Raw genomic sequence first — 23,057 nt, 5'->3', positions numbered from 1 at the left:
GAAAATATTGTTATTTTTCTGGAAAATATTTTTCAGAAATATCACATTTTCCGTTAAATAAATTGAGGCTAAGAATTATAATAATACTCTTGCATATGGCCTCGTATATTAACACATGCTCCCAATGCACCGCGTGTCATCTAGATATCGTCCTACAATTATGGATAAATTGTTTTCATTGTGGGCGATAACATCGTTAAGGGTAGGCGAGGCGATTAGCACAACTACTCCATATTGGTGTTTCTATAAAGGCATTACATATGTTATGTGCAGAATATTTTGAGTCGTAGTTGCTTAGTCGGTCTATTGGAATCGAGAAACTTACCCAAAAAAATTTGAAGCCTATTATACGAATGTCAATTTAATTATAAATTTTCACATTTGACTAGTATATTCCTACACTAAATTGGCCAGAAATTGCTGATGTGATGGTTAAGTTATTGCCGGCCGCCCTACGTGCCACAATCGGCGATCTAACGTGATCATTTCGGCTCAAACAATGTCATTTTTCAGAATATTTTTTGAATTAATTATTCTTTTTTCTTTCTTTTTTCTTTCTTTTATTCTTTAACTGGGTAAACGCAGATCTGGATTTGGAATTTTTCTCCACAGAAGAGAGAGAGAGAGAGTGTGTGTTCTCGGACACCGTGTTGACGCAGAAGATGCAACCTGCCACCAAGCCACGGCTCACGGTGGTCCCCACCGCCGCCGCAGATGGCGGAAACTCCGCCGACGACAAGCGGGATCAGCTCGTCCTATCCTCCGCCACCTGCAAAAAGACTGAGGACCTCGGCCCCTTCATCCGCAAGGCCTTCTCCATCGGCAAGCCCAACAGCCTCCAAGATCGAGGAACGTCCACAAGGCCCACTACCAGGACTCCCATCCTCGCCGTCGGCGACCTACGACCACCCCATTTCCCACGTCGGTCCCCCTCGCGTCCGCCCTCTCCCGCTCCAACTCCGCCCCTCCAGTCCGTCGCTCTCCCTCTCCTCAACTCCCTCGATGCCTGCCTCGAGGCTGGCAACATCTCCGTCAACATCAACCTCACCGCCGGCTCCTGCGTCGGCCTCGTGGATCTCTCTGCTCCAGGGCCGATCTCCACCTTCTCCTATGGCAACTTCTACATGGCCTTGAAGTGCGTCGACGCCATCGAGGCTCAGTTCCTCGGCAGGACGCCGTCGTGCAGGATCAAAACCGTGGTCGAGAAGAAGATTCTTGAGAATTCGATCCTGCATGGAGAGGAAGGTGAGCAAGGAGTTCGGCGATGTGCTTGTGGAGATTCTTGAGATTCTCCATTGGCCGAGCTTCCCACTGCGAGACACAGAGAGAGAGAGAGAGAGAGAGAGAGAGGAAGAGCTCTTAGGATGAAGCAGAGACAAGCTGAAGAACAGGGTAGGCTTAAAAATCCCAAACCGAGATCTGGGTTTCAATGTTCATCAAAAAGTCGAAGAATTTTACGTGAGGGAAATGGCAAGAAGGGATCGAATTTGAGGGAAAAATTTCCTCCTGTTGATCAAACTTAGGGTTTATACATGATTCGGACGAGATCGGTTTGGGGCCTTCAGGGAACGACGAAAGAAGGGAAGTGACGTGGTTTAGGGTTTTGGTTTTGCTGATGTTTGTTTTAATGACGGCCGATGATCCACGTTAGCACCCGTCATGTAATGTAAGATGGTCAATGCTTATTAAATCTCTACACGTTAAAATTTTCCGACCTAAATTGGTCGGATTGACTATATCGGAAAAATCGTCAAAATCGCTCTGGGGCCTTCGAACGACCCAAGAAGGGAACTGACGTGGTTTAGGGTTTTGGTTTTGCTGTTGTTTATTTTAATGATGGTCGATGATCCACGTTAGCACCCGTCATGTAATGTAAGATGGTCAATGCTTATTAAATCTCCACACGTTAAATTGTCCCGACCTAAATTGGTCGGATTGACTATATTGAAAAAATCATCATAATATTATGGATTATATTGGCTTAATTAGAAAGTCTGTGATTGAATTGACAATCGTATAATAGGTTAATGACTTTTTAGGTAATTCTCCCACCGAAATCAAAAGATTCAGTGTTGTCAAGCCTCTTACTGCATGCACCGTCAGCGTGCCAAAAGTCGTGAAATTTCTCTACACGAGATAGCAGACGCTGCACAAGCTGACCAGAAATCCGTTCCCGAATTAATACCAAGTGGAAAAAGTCATCGAGAAAGTCTGAAAATCAATTGAGAACAAATTAACTTTGGATGCAATTCCCGTTGGAGCGTAGAATACGTAGAGGTCTACGACCATTATGTGACATGGGGCACGGCTATACACTTCCAAAAGTAGCCCAAATAGTTGCCAAACCGGCTATCTTTGCATTATTGGGGTAGAAGTAGGCAGACTAGTATTACTAGTTTACTGCTACTAATAGATTATTTGACCAGTTGGTGAAAACGATGATTTACCAAGGTGATTTTCCAGACGAAAGGAAATCGGACTCTTACTTACCAGTGGAAAGGTTACCCGTTACTTAGCCGGAAAAGAAATGTGACCGTGGGCTCCGTCTTTTTCGTCTTCTAGGATGGCGTGTGTTTAATCAAGTCACGGACTCGGGGTCTGATTGAACTACTCTTTGGAAATATTTGTTCCCTTTGAGCTTCGTTAGTTTCGCAGAAAATGAATTATTTGGAAACTTTTCTAAAAATGATCACTTGTGTTACTTGAAATAATTAGTCGATGAAAAATGTCTTACTATCGATAACAATTTACAATGAAAATATTTTTTGTTCATTCATTACTGTAAGCGATATAAGCGATCATTTTTACGGAAATGCATGCCAAGTTTTTCATTCTCCGTCAAACAAACGCACAATTTCATGTTAACCAAGTTGAACCCCCTCTTAATGACTCGGAGTTATGATTCATGATCTCTCTCTCTCGTTCCTAAGCCAACTTGCGTTCTTTAAGAACCCCACCGAACAAGAAAACTTTGAGCCTTTGTCTCGATCATGTCAAGAAACTTCAACGTCTGCGGACCTACTTTCACGGGCGATGTTTAAGATGCCCCGGAAGGATCATGTTCTCTTGTCAACCTAATTTTCCACTAACCCTATCTTGTACTATATCATTTTCCACCCATAAAAATAAAAAAAAAAGGCTCTCTAAGTTCCTTACTTCGTGATCGATCGAGCATATTAGGAGTGGCAACGGGCCGAGGCAGGGCGGATGTGGGAGTTGCATCCCCCGTGCCCGCCCCGTCATTATTAGAGATCCCTCGTCCTCGGTCCATGCTCCGTGTAGCACGCACTTGTGTACCTCCTCCCCAACCCATAGGTATGTGGATTTCCCACAGATTCATTAGCATAAGGTGTGAGATTCACTGGCTGTCCTATTGAGGGCAGGCAGCGTGAGTATACGTCGAGGCGCGTAAAATTGTCATCCTAGAGTAGGCGACTAGCGTGACCCTCCAAGAGTAATTTGGAAAAATTTCCTAGGTTGAGCTGCCTTTCTTTCTTCTGTTTTCATTTGATCAATGTTTTTTTTTTTTTCCAAGTCAACCCCATTTGAGCTATCTAGAATGACAACATACGTAGATATATATTTCGCAAGTCAAAAGTCAACTTATCAGACCGGTCAAAGTGACCCAGAAGTCCGGTGTGGAAAGGCTCTCGCTCAACAGATCAAAGAAACGCCGGGAATAACCGGCTGATGACTCTCAAGAATTTCTACATGATTGTGAAAGGAAGAGGATGGGAGACAACTTTTATTAGTCGGTGCGTTTTGTAATATTTAATTTCTCCGTGAAATTCTAAATTTAAGCTATACAAGAGAGAGTTTTTAGATGAATCTTCCCAAATGGTAAAATGAAACGAAGTGAGAGAGTGCATCTCATTCACATGTAGTAATACAACCATGTATATTCGTATGTTCTATAGATGAATCCCTAACACTGAACGCCCCAAAAGCATTACCAAACAAAATTTGACAATTTGATTTCTAAAATACTGCTAATGAAGAAGTCAACATGATAATCATAAAAACCCAATTTCAACCATTCATTTATTTCATATTTTAAAGTTTTGAACCCTGCAATTTCAATGCCCTTTGCTCTTTCATCCGGAAATTCAACTACCCACAATTTTCACCAGTCCAACACTATCGGAGAATGTATAGTTATCAATTTTAAGTGTAGAACCTTAACGCATCGAGTACGTAGATTCCGACACGTTAGGCGACGGCGACAATATCCACCGTGCTAAAGATTGATCACATTGAAATCAATGGAAAACAAAAGATTCGGACGCCGAAAGAAGGTCGCGGATAGCTCCGGCTCCGATATCATGTTAAAGAATGATATCATGCGGAAAACGCTCCAATCATGCAACGCACTTGATCCGCCAGAAAAGATTGATCACATTGAACAAAACATGAAAAGATCTGTCACTGGTGCTTTTTTTGGTGAGATCAAGCCTAAACCCCAATACACAATCTCTTGAACTATGATCACATGAGTCTTCTCCTCCTACAATGGATCCACACACCCTATGTTTGCCTGCATTACTCAGTTCCAGAAATTCACTCGATCCTATTCCCACCAAGAAACGCACACGATGGTATCTGAAAACCAGGAACCACCACTCCGATCCCTCTCACCTACCCAAGTTCACTTTCACGTAGGACGCATGTTATTCTTCACTCTCGTCCCAAGAACTCGAAACCCAAATACAGACATGCAAGATGCAAAATACACAACTGAAGTGCCGCAAAACGCAACACGCTCCCCGTCTGCTCTCCCAGGCACGCAGTACGCATCGACCCTCGTCGATACACACGATCCACACGAAGAAGAATGACCCACGGATATCTTAGATGACTTTCACAGCGCAGAACGGACAGCCAAGCATCACGCATTTCGTTACTTTCTAGTCGAAGCCAAGCGTTTTCATAGCAATTTTATAGTTTCTTGATTTGGTCGGGTCGACGGGAAAACGACCAAGAACCCGACGAAGAACAGACAAAATCTAAAGACATGCATGCGGCAGACAATCCCAGAATCCAGACAGCCCGACGAGAAACCACAACAGCACGTCGTCCGAGGCTCTACCTCTATACATTGCATCCAACAGACACGCAACAGTTTGGATATCTAGCGGAAAAGAAAAAGCGTTCGAAAACAGCCAACCTCCGAACTTTCCGAATCTACCTGACACAAAAAAGTACGTACCTTTGTACAATGACTTGCATGTAGCAACGCTACGTTGCAGAGAGAGAGAGAGAAAGATCTAGAGAGAGAGAGAGAGAGGGGGAGGGAGGAGAGAGAAGGAGCGCCTTTGTGCTTTCGACTTGGCTTCGGGAGGGGACAGGAACTCACCACCTCTCGACGTCGGTTTTTCCCCGCTCTTCTCTGATCTCCTCTTTCCTCAAAACCTCCGCCCGCCGCCGCGGCCAATGAGGACCCGCCACGTGGTCCGAGCGGGGCCCCCTCACGTCTGGTGGATCCACCTTGCGAGCTGCGTAGGATTAACAATCCCCGGGATGTGGGCCCCGTCTGACTTCAAGATGCCCGCCACGTCGGCGTAGCTCGCGTGCTCCTCCTCGGCGGCGCCCCCGCTCGGCTCGGCTCCCGCCTGCTTCGCCCTCTTCGGCTCGGCCGGCTTCCCGGGGGGCGCCGGCGCCGCCGCCTCGAACCGCGCCGGGTCGAACCCCTGCCCGAGCAGCGTCCCCTTCGTCAGGAACTCGTGAGCCATGTAGCCGGCCAGGAGCCGGTTGTCGCCGCCGCCCTTCTCCGCGGCCGGCTTCGCCTTCCCGGCGGCTCGGGCCGGTGCCGGGGCCGGAGCCGGTCGGGGGGCGAGGAGCGGCCTCGGCGTCGTCGTCGTTTTGGCGACGGTGCCGCCGGGGGCAGCGCCGTAAAACGACTCCCTCTCCTTGCGCTTCCTCGACTCGCCAGGTGGCAAGATCCTACGGGGGTGGTAGCTCATCTCCCCCGCCCCGCGCGCACGCCACGTCGACGCGGGGGGCAACAACCGGGTGGGGGGGGCGAAATGGGTAATTTCCGGACGCCCGATATTTAGGGTAAAAGCGTCAAATCAGTCTAATCTGGAGAAGCCAGAAAACGTCCACAACGGGAGGGGGGTGGTTTTTTTTTTTTTCTTTCCTTCTTCTCTCTTTTAAAAAAAAAACGACACGAGGGAGGGGCCCCACCGATGGTGGCGCACGTTAAAACCCAAATAAATAAATAAAAAACAAAGAAAAGAAAAATTTTAAATTATTAATGATGATAATTAAAAAGAAAGGGGGAGAAAGAAAAGACGGGAATAAAGTCGAAGAAAAGAAATGGAGAAAAAGAGAGACTTAGGAATCGGGGGGGAGGCCAAAAACCTTCAAAGGACAAAAGAAAAAACGGATAAAATAAAAATAAATTTATAACAAATCGATTAAGGAGGAAGAGGGGCAGGACGACACGAGAGAGAGAGAGAGAGAGGGGGCCAAAAACTACAGGAAGTCGGATCCAGAAATCGGTGGCCGCCGCCGGTCGGGGGTGGGCGGCGGATCTCGGAGCTCGGACGGCGGTGGGTGGGGGGGGGGGGGCAGCGGCGCCGCCCCTGGGCTCAGACGAGAACGGGGGTGGGGGCGGACAGAGAAAGAGAGAGAGGGAGAGGGTGGGGGGGAAGGAAGGGAGGAGGAGAGAGAGAATGACAGGGGAGAGAGGGGAAGTGAGCGAGGCGTGGGCCAACATATATAGGATTTGTCCCTGCGGAATTGCCCCTCTTCGTCCCGATTATTTACGGCTGAATGCCACCGGAATGTGCAATGACGAGAATGCCCTCCCCCCGCTTCCGGAATTGCTCTCGGATGATGTGCCGGGGCAATTCATTTCCCTTCCCTTTTTTTTTCTTTTTCCTTTTTTAAGATTAACCGTCCGGAGGTCCGGGTCCCTTCAAACCTTGTCCCCTTTTGGGGGTTAATTCCAAAAAAAAGCACCAACTTTAGATCGAGGGACAATTCTGACCCGAGCTTTTTTTTGTTCCATAAAAAAGTACCAATTTTAGGTCGAAGGACAATTCTGGCGAACTTTTTTTTGTCCCATAAAAAAGCACCAACTTTAGGTCGAGGGACAATTCTGGCCCGAACTTTTTTTTGTCTCGTAAAAAAGCACCAACTTTCATTTAAATTCCAAATTTGGCCCCCCATTGACTTTCTGTCTGAAGTTACCCTTGTTTGAGAAAAAAAGTTATGGTGGTGAGCCTGGCGAATCTCTTCCATGGCGTCTGTCGACGGGCGGTGGTCTACAGCTTTAGATTACGACAAAACGACGAAGTTTGGCTAGAAAGATTCAATCTGGAGATATTTTTGACTTGCCGGTGAAGTGAAGGAGACGAACAGTTTCACCGTTATTCTTCAAGCTGTGGTTCAGAGAATAAGACAATGAATAATGCTTTAAATCCAGTCAGCAAGTCACGTGGATTTATTGCTAAGGTGGAATAATCTAGTTGGAAAATCAATTGTTTTAAGTCAATAAAGGCCAGATTTGGAATTTAAATGAAAGTTGATGCTTTTTTACGAGACAAAAAAAAGTTTGGGCCAGAATTGTCCCTCGACCTAAAGTTGGTACTTTTTTTACGGGACAAAAAAAAGTTCGGGCCATAATTGTCCATCGACCTAAAGTTGATGCTTTTTTATGGAACAAAAAAAAGTTCGGGCCAAAATTATCCCTTGACCTAAAATTGGTGCTTTTTTTTTTTTAATTAACCCCCCTTTTGGGAGAGTTCACAAGGTTTTTCTCACGCGAATTTCAGGGAATTTGTGATTTTTTTTTTACGAGGAAATTCACGGCGTGGCGTGTCAGCGAAGTTGGAAAAAGAAGAAGGATATAAGTTATCCCGAAAATAGAGGCGCGTGAGTGGTCACAAAATGTAAAACTTTTTAGGAATGTCCTTTATGTTGTTTCCTTTTGCTGAGTTACGCACCGGGGCTCGAAGTCGAGAGAAATGAAAGGATTGGGCTGCTCCCATCAATTCACTATCCGTGATGGTGTGTCCACATAGGCGATATATAATCCCCGTCACGCTCCGGCATTCCCGACTGTCACGTCAGCTGGATCTGAACAAGTTTTACTTCGAACGGGCTTTGATTAGATACGGTAAGGATCGGAAAAATTAAAAGTGTAGGGACTATATTGAAAAAAGCGGCGAAGATGTAGAGATGGAAAAGTAGAATTTGTCCCTTATTTTGATCCTTAACCCCAAAAATCTCATTCCATCGAAGTACCTTTCCCAAGCTTAGTTCTAAAATGTTTGGAGCACTCGTCCCTTGTTCCGGAGAACTCCAAGGGGAATTTCCAACTTCGTCATTTTGTGTCTTGAAGTTTAAGCCCAAGCAAGATCACTCTCATTGTGTAATAGTGTGCCCTAGCACTTTCAATTCAGAGGGCTTTTGTGTTATTTCATCAAACATCCTGTTTTTTTGTCTCCTCATTTCAAAATTTCCTATAAGGGTATGCTATGCACACATAATCGATGGGGAAAATTGTTCAATCGGTCCTAAATTTATTGTACGGATGTCAATTCAGTCCTAAACTTTTCAAATTTTCTAGCTTAGTCCCGAACTTCTGCCCAAAATTCCGATGTAGCCCTTCTGGGCGACGTGCCATATAGGTCGACCAGTAGTGATTGAACTGTCATGTCAGCGATTTTCCACGAAAATTGACTAGAAGGGCTATATCGGAATTTCGCGCAGAGGTTTGAGACTAAATTGGTAAAATTAAAAAAATTTAGGATCGAATTGATGCCTGCACGATAAGCTTAGGACTGATTAGGTAATTTTGCCCAAAATTGATCTTTTGCTTGCAAATTCTAGTGGAGGACAAGGATAAGAGTGGGATTAATGCAAACCCTTCTTTGGTAATGGACAGTTGGATCGTCATTACTTGAAATCCTGTGCATACATCTAATATGCATGCCTACATTTAAGAATTGAGACTTCTTCATTAATGTCAGGGATATGAAAGCAAGAAAACTAGCATGTACATTATTTTAAGAAAGTATGATGAGCTCAACCGATTAATCCAAAATTATAAGTTCGATTTTTCGAAGCAATACATAAGTAATCACATTTATAGGGACTAGTCGGAGGTCGTGTTACACTATAGAGAAAAAGAAATACCGACGTAATTCCACGAAAGAACTCCGAGGAAGTCCGTGATAGATATGCCTAAGCATGACGATGCGCATGTTTGGAATCTCGTTTCGTATTGATTGTTTGTGGACTGTGGTGATTTGGTTATGTGAAGATTTCCTTACCAGACGAAAGATTTCGTGTCAACTCATTAAATGCTCTCGATTTAATCGACGTGTGCTAATGCGAGATCCACCAATTTATGAGAAAAATGTACATACCAATTCATGTAAAAGTCCTCTTTAGTGAAGACATCTAAAATAGGGAAAAAAAAGTAGGAAAAATAACATAAATGATCCATAAATGTTGGTCTAATGTATAATGTAGTCCATGAACTATTAATTTGTTCAATATGGTTCTTAAATTTTGACCCGATTTGAAATATAGTCTCCGAACTTTCGATTTCTTAAATGTAATCTATGGAATTTTGGACTAAGCTATATAGAAATATTCAATATTGTCCCAGGATTTGAATTAATAGAAAAATAATATTGAACATTTCCATATAATCAAAGAACCAAGTTGAACATGTCCTAAAAATGCAAGGACCACATCGAATAAATTGAAAGTTCATGGACCACATTACACGTTGGGTTAAAGTTCATGAACCACATTAAATAAATCAATAATTCATAAACTATATTACATAAAAGGCTAAAATCCAGAAATTATTTGTATCATTATCCAAAAAAAAAAAAGAGAGTAAAGAACATGAATTAAAATAATAATCGTTTTTCGTCCTTAGCGGACCCGACCGTGGATCCTGGATCTCTCCACTGATTTAGACCTTCGAAAGAGTACTCGTAACGTTTTGTGAAGTACGAAGTATAATTCCATCACTCAACCAATCTCTTTAATTCTTTCTTTTTTTTCTTTTTAATCCTTGACCACAATCTCGTTTTATCAAGTATTTTTCCAAAGCTTAGTTTAACATGTTTATTTGATCACTCGTCCCTTATTATGGAGATGGGTCGGAATAAGATAGCATAAAGTGAAATTAAAAAAATCTTTCAAATTATGATGATCCCATCATGTGTTTGATGTACCCACGATAGAAGTAACAAAATTAAATTAAAATTATTGAAAAAGGCCAGAAAAGACACGAAGAAAATATCATAATTTGTTTCAATATGGCCACCTCCGGGACCATCACCGTAACTGCAATAGGTACCATTGGAGGCGGCGATGACCATTGTGGTAGTCGCCTCTTTTCGGTGATCACAACAGTAGTGGTTGTCTTAGTTGTGGGGGCAAGAATCTCCCCAAGTGATTTCGGGAGATCGACGATGACTGCTGTGGTGATTGCCTATGGGGTGCGACCACCGTAGGCACTTAAGGTTGGTGATTACCTGCGGTGGTTGCAAGTTTCAGATCTAAATCAGAGAGACTTAAGAAAGTTTCTTAATGCAGGTGACCATCGTCGCGACCATTGAGCGGGGGTCACCCGATAGTGGCGACCACCAAGCGGTAGTCCCTAGCGATGCCACCATCAACGTCCTTGGTGGTGCATGGCGATCATGCGCAATGAGGCGCCCTTCTTTATCTTGTTGTTATTCGAAAATATATCGAACCTCTAAGTGAGAGTTTTTTTATCCCGATTATGGTCGAATAGTTTCGGATTTCGTATTACACCGAACGTTGGATAAGATATCCACAATTATATTCGATCCACCAAACACAACTTAAAAAGGGATTTTCGACGTCGTCATATTGTATCTTGACATTTGAGCCCAATCGAGAAAAACTTTAATGTATCTTGATAAAATCTATACTAGTGATCATGAGATTATAACGTTGAAAGAGATTGAGTGTGCAATTGACCAATGACCATATTTTTGCAATTACGCAATCCATCGATGTGAATGGTGATGTAGGTAACATTTCTCAAGCCATGTATAGTTTGATTTCCTTCATTTACTATCGATGATGTGGATTACTTGATTGGGTGTAATTTCTTGATAAGTAAGCTTATTTTAAGTAGGTGAACCTCGGACTCATTAATTCGCGCGAATCTTCTCTCACCATTAGCTAAGAGTCGAACCAAAGTTCGCGTAAGTGACCAAAACACGGAATGATTTGCACTTAATGGGGCGGGAAATTTAGGCTAAACTCATATGGGTAAAGCTCGAATTTAGGCTAAACTCGAGCATGAGATCTGTACATTCGAACTACACGCACGAAAGCAAACCTATGCTCTTGGGGTTGTGAATTGGAAATTATTTAGATATAGATTCTATATATGCATTTTTGTAATAATTGCTGCAATTAAATAATATCAAACTGTTGGTTCTCGTCGCATACCGTAATACTACTGCACAGAAGGTTGAAAGGTAAAAAGAATTATTTTATTTTCCCTCAATTTCAAATTTCTTGTACATTAAGATACTATGTGTACATATATATATAAATGGATCTTTTGCTAGCTAATTCTATTTCTAGAGTAGGTAAAAGAATGGGATTTCACATGAAATGCTCAATATGCTTTCCATGTTAATTCATCAAAGGCTAGGCCAATAGACCTCATTCATGTAAGACTCACAATTACGGGAGCTAAATGTATATAACAATTTAGGTAAAAATCCCGACATCCGAAAACTAAGAAAAGAAGAAGAAAAAAACATGAAAATTAAGATCTTACATTGATATAGGATAGATCTTGTAATCTACACCAAAATTAGGATTCTCGTTGCTGCCTTAAGAGCTCCAAACTTTCGTACTCTTAACACGACAAATTCCGGGTCCTTCTTCAGCATGCATAAATTGCGCAAGAAAGTTCATTTCTCAAGTTAGGTGGATTGGACCTAAGCGTGTCCTTCATAGGCTTTATCTCGGTCTCATCCGAATCTCGGGATCACCAGGATGTAAAACTTCCAAAGGGTATTCCCTCTCTTCAAGGAAAACGAATATACAGAAAAAGCGGATACCGACACGTTAATACAAGGAACGCATCCATGGAGCCCGCCCGGCAAGATCTGGACAAGTTGCGGAGGCCCCTGTAGGAGTTTCGACTCCCCTTTTTTCGGTGAGGTTATCTCTTAACACGGCAAATTATGGATTCTTCGGCATGCATAAATCGCGCGGGTAAAGTTTCATTTTTCAAGTTAGGTAGATTATTGACTTTGGGGAAACCATTAAAAGCAGTTGTCAAATCGGCAGACACGCAATGGGGATCTAACGTAAGTGCGTAGCTTTGCAATGACAGTTTCTTCACAGGTGGTGTTATGCACATGAACGTGATGCGTATATTGTTTCATTTTTCTAACGCGAATGTGCCGAAGCGTGATGCACATGTTCTGTACATTTTTGTCTCTCGTGGGAACCTCTAGTTGCTTGAGCCCCCACAAATTTATATATTTGCAAACGAGGGGGGGGGGGGGGGACCAATCAGCTAACCAGAAGGGTAGTTATAGCACTGCAAGCAAAATAGATACTTGATGGGTGTCATCGGGACGGTTCGATTCAGGTCCCCGAGAACATAATCTGATCCAGATATGAAGTGTGTAAATATTTTATTTTTTTGTGAAATGACCCGAGACCCAACTCGCACATAACCACACAAAAAAAAGAAAAAAAGGTTCGGATCGAGTCGAGTCGGGTCGAGTTATTGAGTGTTTGGTTTTTCTTTGACTGGAAACAACAATGCAATTTCTAGTCATAGAACTCAGGCATCGCCATCTCTCTCTCTCTCTCTATACACCGCACTTGCAGAGATGGAGTCGCATGCTCCGCTTCTCGGAAACCCGGCTTCCGCAGCCTTCTCTCCAAAGGCTCGCCGTCATCTCCATCTTCTCGGAGCCCCGATGGGGTTACGAACCCCATTGGCTTCGACTCCCAACCCGGACGCGAGACCATCTCTCAGTGCCTCCTCTCCGCTTCCTCCCCGGTCGTCAACCAATAACGGTGGACCTCTCTCGCGGGGCTGTTGGAGCTCCGGTCCGCCCTCAAAGGACCGGAGCGGAGCCGAGGTTCGTCGGTCTCTTCGTGAATGGGATAGGGCTCCTGGTATGATTAGGGTACCGGAGGAGCGACGGTTCGCGGTGGTTCGCTCCTGTGAGAAACCGGTTGCTTTGTTTTGGACCGGAGTTTATGGCCGGAGAGTGAGTTTTCCGTCCGCCGCCCTTCTCGCAGAACCGTCCGTGGACGTTACCGCTCATACAGCGCCCAGCCAGAGATATTACGATGCAACGTGAATCAAGAAACGATTATATAATGAAAAAAAGAAGTTCAAAACACATTACTGAAGTGTAAACAAGTTCAATAATCTGTGTCGGGTCAGTTCGGGTTTACGAGTCGAAACCGAAACAATCACCAGAAGTCCCGTTGTTTTACTTACAATTCGCGCTAAAAGGAAAACCCGACCCGAAAAGATCTGAAATGCTTTGGTTCGGATCGCTTACCTTTTTCGCCCCGCTAAACTTGATATGGTAATCTATACCGTAAATGATATCCATATGCCGCGATGTATTTTCTGAGGTATATCAAGATGGAGTCTTTGATACATATTTCGTCATCCTCTCTCTTGAGACGAGGGCACGTGATTTTAAAAAAAAATTATACTTCTCGTCCTTGTATACTCACTAATCTAATCGAGTTCTTTTACTTTCACGAATTTTCTAATCAAGTCTTTCTGACACCAGCGGCCAGATTCAGCTGACGTGACTGTCAGACGACACCAAAGTATGGTGTGAATAAAACATGCAGATGTCCCTGTGGACATGTACCGAAAAATTTACTCGATATAAATAATGACAAAATATGATGCGGATAAAATTTAGCGAATATGGATACCCATGTGAACGGGTAAAAAGTTTCATAAAATAGCAAGATATTAATTAGATAAATTAAAACTACGGGGATTTAATTAGAGATGTGAGAGTACGTGAACAAAAACTAGGTTTCGCTTACTTTAACGACTTGGATGTATTCGTTTTCTTGTTTTTTCTTTTAATTTTCTCTCTCTCTTTATGAGGTGGGCAACCTCCCTGGGAGTGCATGGCTCGCCTAAGGTCGCAAGCGTCTCGTGTTTTCACGATCTCGCGGTAGCACTCCAATTTTCATAAATAGTAAAGCCCAATAATGCGATCGCTGGTGATAATCGTCGTCTCATTTTACATAAACAATGAGGTTTGGATTCGATACGTAATTCGCTTCATTGTAGGCGAGAAAGCATCTACGACAATGAAAATATCACGTGCTAACCCAATCGAAAGTTAGAGATTTCAAGATAGAATGATACATCTCTTGTTATTTAATGTGATTACCTAATCAATCGGCTGAGAATTATTGTTGTTGCTTTTTTAAGACAGCAATACAGCCAATGACACGAAAGATACAGATCAGGTGCGACTGGTCAAAGCTTAGACTGGTCAACGCTTACGGCACTTGCTAGCCATGAGCTTCAATTTATGGCCTACTTTAACTGAGCCCACCTTGTGGAAAGTCCATGATGAAAGTCCCATCTCACTTCGTGATGGGCTTAGGATTAGTCCATACGGACCCATGAGATTAAAAGACAAATAGGAATTATAGAAATATAAATAGAAAAAGGATGAAATTAAAGAAAAGCAAATAGACAAAGAAGGAATCGATACCGATATTTTCTTGAGGATTTGATCGTGACTCTCATAGACTTTGTAAAAGAAGAATTCGATTTAGAAATATTTACTTATTGTTTAATGTTTGAAAATCCATTGCCGCAAGACATTCAATCGCTGACTCAGATAAAGATAACATGTTGTCCATCCATAGATTGTCGTATACGGTGATTTATACATAAATAATGCGAAGATTTCACTAATGGGATCAACTAACAAATTGAGAATTTTTAATTTATCGGTTATAAATCGTTGATAGACACAATTGTTTGTTGTAATCTTTTTACGAAAAACATGGTGGCACAGACTGTTCTCTCGTTTCCTGCGTCCAAACTGTAGATATTACCATAAATGAATATACACTAATGATCGTTTCACTTTTTCGCCGTTTTTCAAAGGATAGCTCTAAATTTTTAACAAAAAAAAAGAGTTAATACCACGAAATATCCCAAACTGGTACACTTGTGATAAATTTATCCTAAACTAATTTTTTGATCATTAAAAACCCTAAACCGGTACACTTGTGACAATTTTACTCTCCGTTAGACCTGTCAAAATGGGTTATAAACCCATTTCTTAACCCATATATCAGTAAATGAGTCATAAATTGGTTAGTTATATTTACTAAATGAGTCGTAAATGGGTATAAACATAATACGAGTGTTAAATGGGTCGTAGATGGATTTACAACTCCATCTCTCTCGCCCTCACTCACTCCGTGCTCTCATCTCAATTTGGGTTCGAGTTTTCTTAGGTTGAGTTAAATATGGAAGTGTTTTAGCAAAATGGATCAGGTCGATTATGGGTTGGGTGTGAGTTGGGTCGGGTATGGGTCAATAGATTTGCATTACATAAAAATAGGTTAAAACAGGTTAAATGTGTCTATTTGGATCGGACTATTTTCGATCCGACCCATCCGTTTGATAGGTCTACCCTTCATTAGTTTCGGTTAAATTTTACCGTTAAATTTTTGAGTTGTATGACACATGACGGTTGACAGGTGTAACAGTTTGGGTTTTTACCCTCTGTTTGTCACATGTGTACTAATTTGTGATTTTTCATGGTATTAATCCAATTTAACAGAGGGTGACTTTATCACAAAGCTACTAATTTGAGGTTTTTAGTGGTTTAAAAAATTAAATTTTGATAAATTTATTACAGATATACTAATTTATGATTTTTAGTAATCAAAAAAAATAATTTGAGATAAATTTATTATAAATAATTTAAAATTTTTCATGATATCAAACCACGAAAAAAGGTTAGCTATAAATTCACTCTTAAAATGGGTCCCATTCCTTACCCTCTCTTGTCTCCATCAGGTCTTCGTGCTTCGCCGCCTAACTTCTATTTTGTCCTTTTTTTTTCACTGCCTTCTCCTAATAATGGCAGGCAAGGGGCCCATACATTTTATTTTTTTATGTTTTGAAGTTGTGATGACCACACCGAAGCAAATTGTGGGATCGACAAAACCATGTACGCGAGCTAAAGTCAAGCCCATTAATGAAATTGCCAATGACAAGCTCGAACATTGCGAAATGCCCCATTATTGAAAATGATGTCTCAATGCAGAGCGAGGAAGAGAGGTGCATGAAGCAGTCCGTGAAAGCGAGGCAGGCACGCTCGGTCCCGCACTCCATGTACCTCGAGGTGTCGCATGCCATCGAATCCGCCCCTCCGCCGATTCACCAAAGGCAAGAGTACCACCCCTCAACTCCGCCGCTATCTGGCATCACTTGTTGTCACTGCTACCCTCTCCGCCATGGCCGACCCGACCCCCTCTAAGTCTCGGCTTCGACACCTAGACTTCCCCAACCCCGTGACCGCCTCCCTGGCCTTGCCGCCCCCACCTCCTCCGCCGTTCAAGAATTTTTCTTTCCCTGTGTTTTCCTCTTTTTTTTTTTTTTTAAGAAATTGATGTCATACTTCTTTTAACTTTGCAACCGATCAACGGATCAACTCCAACACCATGAACTATACAGCCAGGCAAAGAATATAAAACAACTATTCAAACAACTAAAATTAAACTCTCAGCATGGAAGTGATCACCAACAGAGTGGCCATTGGAGTGCCCAATTATAAAGCATCTCCAGTTGCATTACATCCTCTTGGACCTTGGAAATCCAAGCAAACAGCCAGAAGGGTTCTTCTGGTCGAACGACCTCGACCCGAGCAATTCAGGCTTTGAGCTCGAAGCGGTGAGGTTTGGCAGGTGAGGGTAGAGGCGCACATGAGTAGCAATGAGAGAGGGGGACAGAAGTATGGAGATGCAGAGGAATTGATGAGAGGTAGAGAAGGTGGGGAGTGGGATCCACGATTTGGTGATTTGGGTGATTTTCGTCCTTTAATTTTTTTAGGGTTGAACGGAGCCATTTTGGGGATGGATTCATCGCAGCCCTTTTTGAAAACAATAAGTTAAAGGTACGGGTTAATATCACGGAAAACTTTAAAGTGGTATATAAGTGATAGATTTACCTCAAATTAGTACATTTATGATAAATTTACCCTTTATTAGTTTTTATTAAATTTTATCGTCAAATTGTCAAGATAAATGACAAGTAGAAGTTGACGGGTGTAGAGGGTTTTACCTCTCTTTGTCATATATGTATTAGTTTGTGATTTTTCGTAGTACTAATCCAATTTAACGGAAATTAACGAAGGGTAAATTTATCATAAATGTGCCATTTTGAGGTTTTTTATAGTCAAAAAAATTAATTTGGGAGTAAATTTATCATAAGTGTACTAGTTTGGGGTTTTTTATGGTCAGAAAATTAGTTTAGTAAATTTGTCACAAATGTATCAGTTTAGGGTTTTTCATGATATTAACCCTAAAGATATTGTTGGGCAAAAACATATTTTTGTTTATGCTTTCGAAAAACATTTATTTCGAAAATGCGAAGGAGCCTTACAACGCCAACAACAACCTACTTGCTTTATGTGGTGATAATCCTAAAAAGTTATCTGAAACTAAAACGTTTATTAGTTCAACCACCCCTGTAATTTGATTTTTTTTTCCACAAATAAAATATTTGAACGATATCTAGACTTTGACAGGCTTTTCTCACTTTTGCTAATTCGAAAATATCAATAAAATAAGAGGTCGTCTGGCTATGTTTACTTGGGTTAATTCCAAAAAAAAGCACCAACTTTAGGTCGAGGGACAATTCTGGCCCGAGCTTTTTTTTGTTCCATAAAAAAACATCAACTTTAGGTCGAAAGACAATTCTGGCCCGAACTTTTTTTTGTCCCATAAAAAAGCACCAACTTTAGGTCGAGGGACAATTCTGGCCCGAACTTTTTTTTGTCTCGTAAAAAAGCACAAACTTTCATTTAAATACCAAATTTGGCCCCCCATTGACTTTCTGTATGAAGTTACCCTTGTTTGAGAAAAAAAGTTATGGTGGTGAGCCTGGCGAATCTCTTCCATGGCGTCTGTCGACGGGCGGTGGTCTACAGCTTTAGATTACGACAAAACGACGAAGTTTGGCTAGAAAGATTCAATCTGGAGATATTTTTTACTTGCCGATGAAGTGAAGGAGACGAACAGTTTTACCGTTATTCTTCAAGCTGTGGTTCAAAGAATAAGACAATGAATAATGCTTTAAATCCAGTCAGCAAGTCACGTGGATTTATTACTAATGTGGAATAGTCTAGTTGGAAAATCAATTGTTTTAAGTCAATAAGGGCCAGATTTGGGATTTAAGTGAAAGTTGGTGCTTTTTTACGAGACAAAAAAAAGTTTGGGCCAGAATTGTCTCTCGATCTAAAGTTGGTGTTTTTTTACGGGACAAAAAAAGTTGGGGTCATAATTGTCCCTTGACTTAAAGTTGATGCTTTTTTATGGAACAAAAAAAAGTTCGGGCCAAAATTGTCCCTTGACCTAAAGTTGGTGTTTTTTTTTGGAATTAAGCCATGTTTACTTAAACTGTCTTGTTTTGACCAAGAAACATTCTTTTACATGAAAATACTACTATTCTTATTGCTATCAATAAAATAAAGATATTATACCATAAGTACTATTATTTACGATTGAAAATTATCATGGAGCAACAAAATATAAGCAGTAGAACTAGTAGTTAGATATGACATATGTTATTTAATTAAAATAAAGTAAAATAATAATTTATTATTATGCATAACCAAACACTGTTTTCAAATGCAAAAACATTTAGATAAATAAAAAAAACAAGTTAAATGTATCTATGTATTATAAACAAGAATCAACAATATACTTAATTAAACAACTTCCTAATAAATGCAAAATGTTTGACCAAAAAAACATGCAAAATGAAAACTATACTGATTTTGAGGTGCTATAACTAAGTTATAAATAAGTTATAGCACGTCATAATTTTGAGGGGAATTGGCGTGGAAGACTATAATGACGACGTAATGGTCTACTTCTCGAGCTAAAAATCCTTTTTTTTTCATTTTCTTTGGGCTACTCATTTGTTTTTTGCACTTCAATTATCTAATTTAGCTGATCTCAAAATTAATTAGGGCAATATGATATCCTTTCGTTTCCATTTCGCCACAAATTTGGTGGGGAGTGAGTCATTATCTCACCGGATCTCCATGATTTGCCAACATTGATGGGGGAGGCAGTCCTTCAACGACATTACTCTCTACAGCTAAGAACAAAGTCTAACCATTAAATTCGGACAACTAGACGTGCTTCATAAAATCATACATTGAAATCGACAGGAGGGGACGAATATCAAACTCCCTTTTTGAGGCATCAGCGGCGCAAATGCCGACAAACTATTGATGTCAAATGAAAGTTTCCTTTGTTATTTTTTCAAGTGGGATTGAAATGGTGGTGAAATTGACAGAACTCTTTATTTTTTTGGGTTACAAATGCAATAAATTTCTCAACTACCAGGCACATGGAAGTGGGTCAGCTTAGGACGAACCTGCTTCCGTACATTTTCAATGGGGAAAAACAGCAATTTAAAGGTTTCTTTGTTTTTTTTTTTTGTTGGCCCAAGTAGTAATTTGTGTTTGAATTAGATTAGTGGAGACAGTTTCTAATCTGGATGCATTGGTGGCCATGTGCGCCACTAGAAAAGTTTTTAATGAGCAAAAGTTTCAATCATCATGGGTTTTTAGTCCTTGATTTCACTAGGTACATCCTAAATGTTTATTATGAAGGCTTGTATGCTAAAAGGAAATGATAGTATGTATTATACATAGGGAGATATTCTTAACCTAGGGGTTTGTTACTTTATCTTTTTTCAGATTCAGAACTTGCGACCGTCGCCATTTGGAGTTCCGCTCGATGCGAACACCCGAACCTTTCAAAATATTTGGATATTGACATGCAAAATCATATCTGTCTTTCCATAATTTTTTAAGACATACATAAATTTCAAAATATTGGAGTTGAAAACAATAAGTGAGAATTAGAAGTTGTATTTCTAGCGTATTTGTTATTAAATTTTAACATATGATTATCTTTTACAAAAGTTGAAACTGTTAGAAAACAGCATGGAACATATCTTATATATTAAATACTTTGTTTCATACAAAGACCGGTAGAAATCACTAAAAGACCTTGAGCTTGCGAAACAAATACTTGCGATCGAATGAATTTTTTGGTGAAGCTCAAGGGAAGCATGCACAAGGGTGAAGTGGATATGAAGAACCAAACTCTGAGAATTTTTATATTGGTGTCAAATTAGAAAGATTGTTGCACACTCAACTTTAGAATGACACTAGAGTTAGAACTGAAGTAGTTCCATTCCTCACAATCATCTTTTTAAGTCATATGGATCTGCTTCCTCTGTACCTCTTGTGTTTCTAGCAATTCATTCAACCACATGTCAAGCTTTCACCATCCTACTAACCTTCACATAATATATGATGTTTCAAGACCTACAATATAAGTTTTTGTTCTTTAGTTGTCGAAAATTTTAAGAAAGAGATTGGCCTATATATGGAACCAAAAAATTATCATTCTTTTTTCTATCATTCTTTTTTTTCTTTTAGTTGCTTCACTTGATGTACTCGGAAACAGCAACCCAGCTAGCCACATTATTTTTCTATCATTCTTTTTTCTTTTTTTTTTTGTTACAAATGGGAAGAAAATTTCTAATTTCCCAGCTAGATGCATTGGACATATGCATGTATGATTGGTCCACAGAACTAGCTATCCACGTGGAAAAGAAATGGGTGTGTCGGAGAGGTGTCCCGTAGATTTTCTAGCTTGAGGGTTTTCTTTTGCTGCGAAAACCAAAGTGGCAAAGCCCTAAAATCAAGAATGCCCCAAAGACGCGTGAATATTATTGTTGAGCCAATCGTTACATTAAATTTGGTGCACAGTTAGTTGTTGTGAACATTCAATGCTATATCGAAACATACGTTGTATATAAAGCCTTCGTAACATGAGGCTCTCACTCATCAGTGTGCGTGTTCAGTCATCCAAAAAAGATATTAGAAAAAGATGGTGAAGGCCTTTGCTTTGCTATCTCTGCTTTGTCTACATGTTGTTGTGGTCAGTGTGAGTGCAAAACATGCTGTGAGTGCTGGTGAGGATGATAAGAAGACGTTTGTAGGTGGTGGCAAGGGAGGAGGGTTCGGGGGAGGAGGTGGGGCTGGCGGTGGCTTTGGAGGTGGGTTCGGCGGAGGTGGTGGAGCCGGCGGTGGAGCAGGCGGAGGAGGTGGGTTTGGAGGTGGTGGTGGTGGTGGTGCTGGCGGTGGAGCTGGTGCAGGTGCCGGCGGTGGGGGCGGTGGGTTTGGCGGCGGCGGTGGTGCTGGCGGTGGAGCCGGTGGAGGTGCCGGGGGTGGGGGTGGCTTAGGTGGTGGTCATGGTGCTGGTGGTGGAGTAGGCGGTGGGTTTGGTAAGGGTGGTGGTGTAGGCGGCGGCATTGGTAAAGGTGGTGGTATTGGTGGAGGAATTGGTAAAGGAGGCGGCCTCGGTGGTGGCATTGGAAAAGGAGGTGGAGTTGGTGGAGGCATTGGCAAGGGTGGAGGTGTCGGCGGCGGTGTTGGAGGTGGGTTCGGCAAGGGTGGTGGAGCTGGTGGTGGATTTGGTAAGGGTGGCGGGATTGGCGGTGGGATAGGAAAAGGAGGCGGAGTTGGTGGAGGCATTGGCAAGGGTGGCGGTTTTGGCGGTGGTGCGGGAGGAGGATTTGGCAAGGGTGGTGGAGTTGGCGGCGGCTTTGGTGGCGGCATCGGAAAAGGAGGCGGAGTTGGTGGAGGCATTGGCAAGGGTGGTGGAATTGGAGGAGGAGTGGGTGGTGGGTTTGGAAAAGGAGGGGGAGTTGGAGGTGGCATTGGGAAAGGCGGCGGGATCGGCGGTGGGATCGGAAAGGGCGGAGGAGTTGGTGGTGGTGTAGGAGGAGGTTTTGGAAAAGGCGGTGGTATTGGTGGAGGTGTCGGAGGAGGAATTGGAAAAGGTGGCGGAGTCGGAGGAGGCGCTGGTGGCGGTTTTGGCAAGGGCGGCGGAGTTGGGGGCGGTGCCGGAGGAGGATATGGCAAAGGTGGAGGAGTAGGCGGAGGATTCGGTAAGGGTGGTGGCGTTGGTGGAGGAATCGGAGGTGGCGCTGGTGGAGGCTTCGGGAAAGGCGGCGGCTTTGGTGGTGGGATCGGAAAGGGCGGCGGATTCGGGGGCGGAGTTGGAGGAGGCTCGGGTGGTGGGATCGGAGGCGGCGCTGGTGGAGGCTTCGGGAAAGGTGGTGGCTTCGGCGGTGGGATCGGGAAGGGTGGCGGATTCGGGGGAGGAGCCGGGGGAGGCTCGGGTGGTGGAATCGGCGGGGGATTCGGCAAGGGGGGAGGAATAGGAGGAGGCTCCGGAGGCGGCTTCGGTGGAGGTGCAGGAGGAGGAGGAGGAGGCGGCGGGGGTGGTGGAATTGGACACCACTGAAACTCTTCACGTTGCATGCATGCATGCATGCGATGCGACTCATGGAAAGGAATTGGGAAAGAGTACCGAGTAATAGAGCATATGGCCGAATAATTCAGTGTTTATCATGTCACTTTAATTTCGACTTTTACATTAGTCCAATGTATCGTTGTCGTTCGATGTTGGGTTGGGATTGGTGTGTCGGCCCAATTCCTATAACAAAAGGGCAGAAAAAAATATAGATGTATTACTAGCAAATTTCCCTTGTTTTTATGTCACCAATTTGGCAATTTCTAATAGAGAAATTTGTTCTTAACGTGAGCAATACGCTGTGCATGCTCACCTCATTGTTCACATTTTTTTTCACTCTAATTTCAGAAAAAAGAAAAAATTATAACGATCGACAAAATAAAAACTCATCTGAACCCAAATTTTGTCCCATCACTGTAGAATATACAGAGAAA

The 23,057-nt window shown here is 42.3% G+C and overlaps 2 protein-coding genes across 2 annotated transcripts; one reads left to right on the top strand and one right to left on the bottom strand.

Annotated features, from left to right (window-relative positions):
• Positions 1-4,377: 4,377 nt before the first annotated feature.
• LOC130137968 (uncharacterized) lies at positions 4,378-5,996 on the bottom strand. The gene has a single exon (XM_056310724.1). The coding sequence runs from the start codon at positions 5,958-5,960 to the stop codon at positions 5,466-5,468; it is 495 nt and encodes a 164-aa protein (XP_056166699.1). The 5' UTR covers positions 5,961-5,996; the 3' UTR covers positions 4,378-5,465.
• Positions 5,997-21,159: 15,163 nt separating this feature from the next.
• Positions 21,160-22,909, top strand: LOC115688377 (glycine-rich cell wall structural protein). The gene has a single exon (XM_056317341.1). The coding sequence runs from the start codon at positions 21,193-21,195 to the stop codon at positions 22,612-22,614; it is 1,422 nt and encodes a 473-aa protein (XP_056173316.1). The 5' UTR covers positions 21,160-21,192; the 3' UTR covers positions 22,615-22,909.
• The last annotated feature ends 148 nt before the right edge of the window (positions 22,910-23,057 follow it).

This window comes from Syzygium oleosum, unplaced genomic scaffold (genome assembly GCF_021117445.2).
Source record: "Syzygium oleosum isolate NSW1041296 unplaced genomic scaffold, Sole_v2.1 Sole_v2.01, whole genome shotgun sequence".
NCBI lineage: Eukaryota > Viridiplantae > Streptophyta > Magnoliopsida > Myrtales > Myrtaceae > Syzygium > Syzygium oleosum.
This window is presented reverse-complemented; position numbering and strand designations above follow the sequence as displayed.

Bases quoted from the DNA above. Each gene is read 5' to 3' on its own strand.
- LOC130137968 (XM_056310724.1), bottom strand. From the start codon at position 5,960: ATGAGCTACCACCCCCGTAGGATCTTGCCACCTGGCGAGTCGAGGAAG.
- LOC115688377 (XM_056317341.1), top strand. From the start codon at position 21,193: ATGGTGAAGGCCTTTGCTTTGCTATCTCTGCTTTGTCTACATGTTGTT.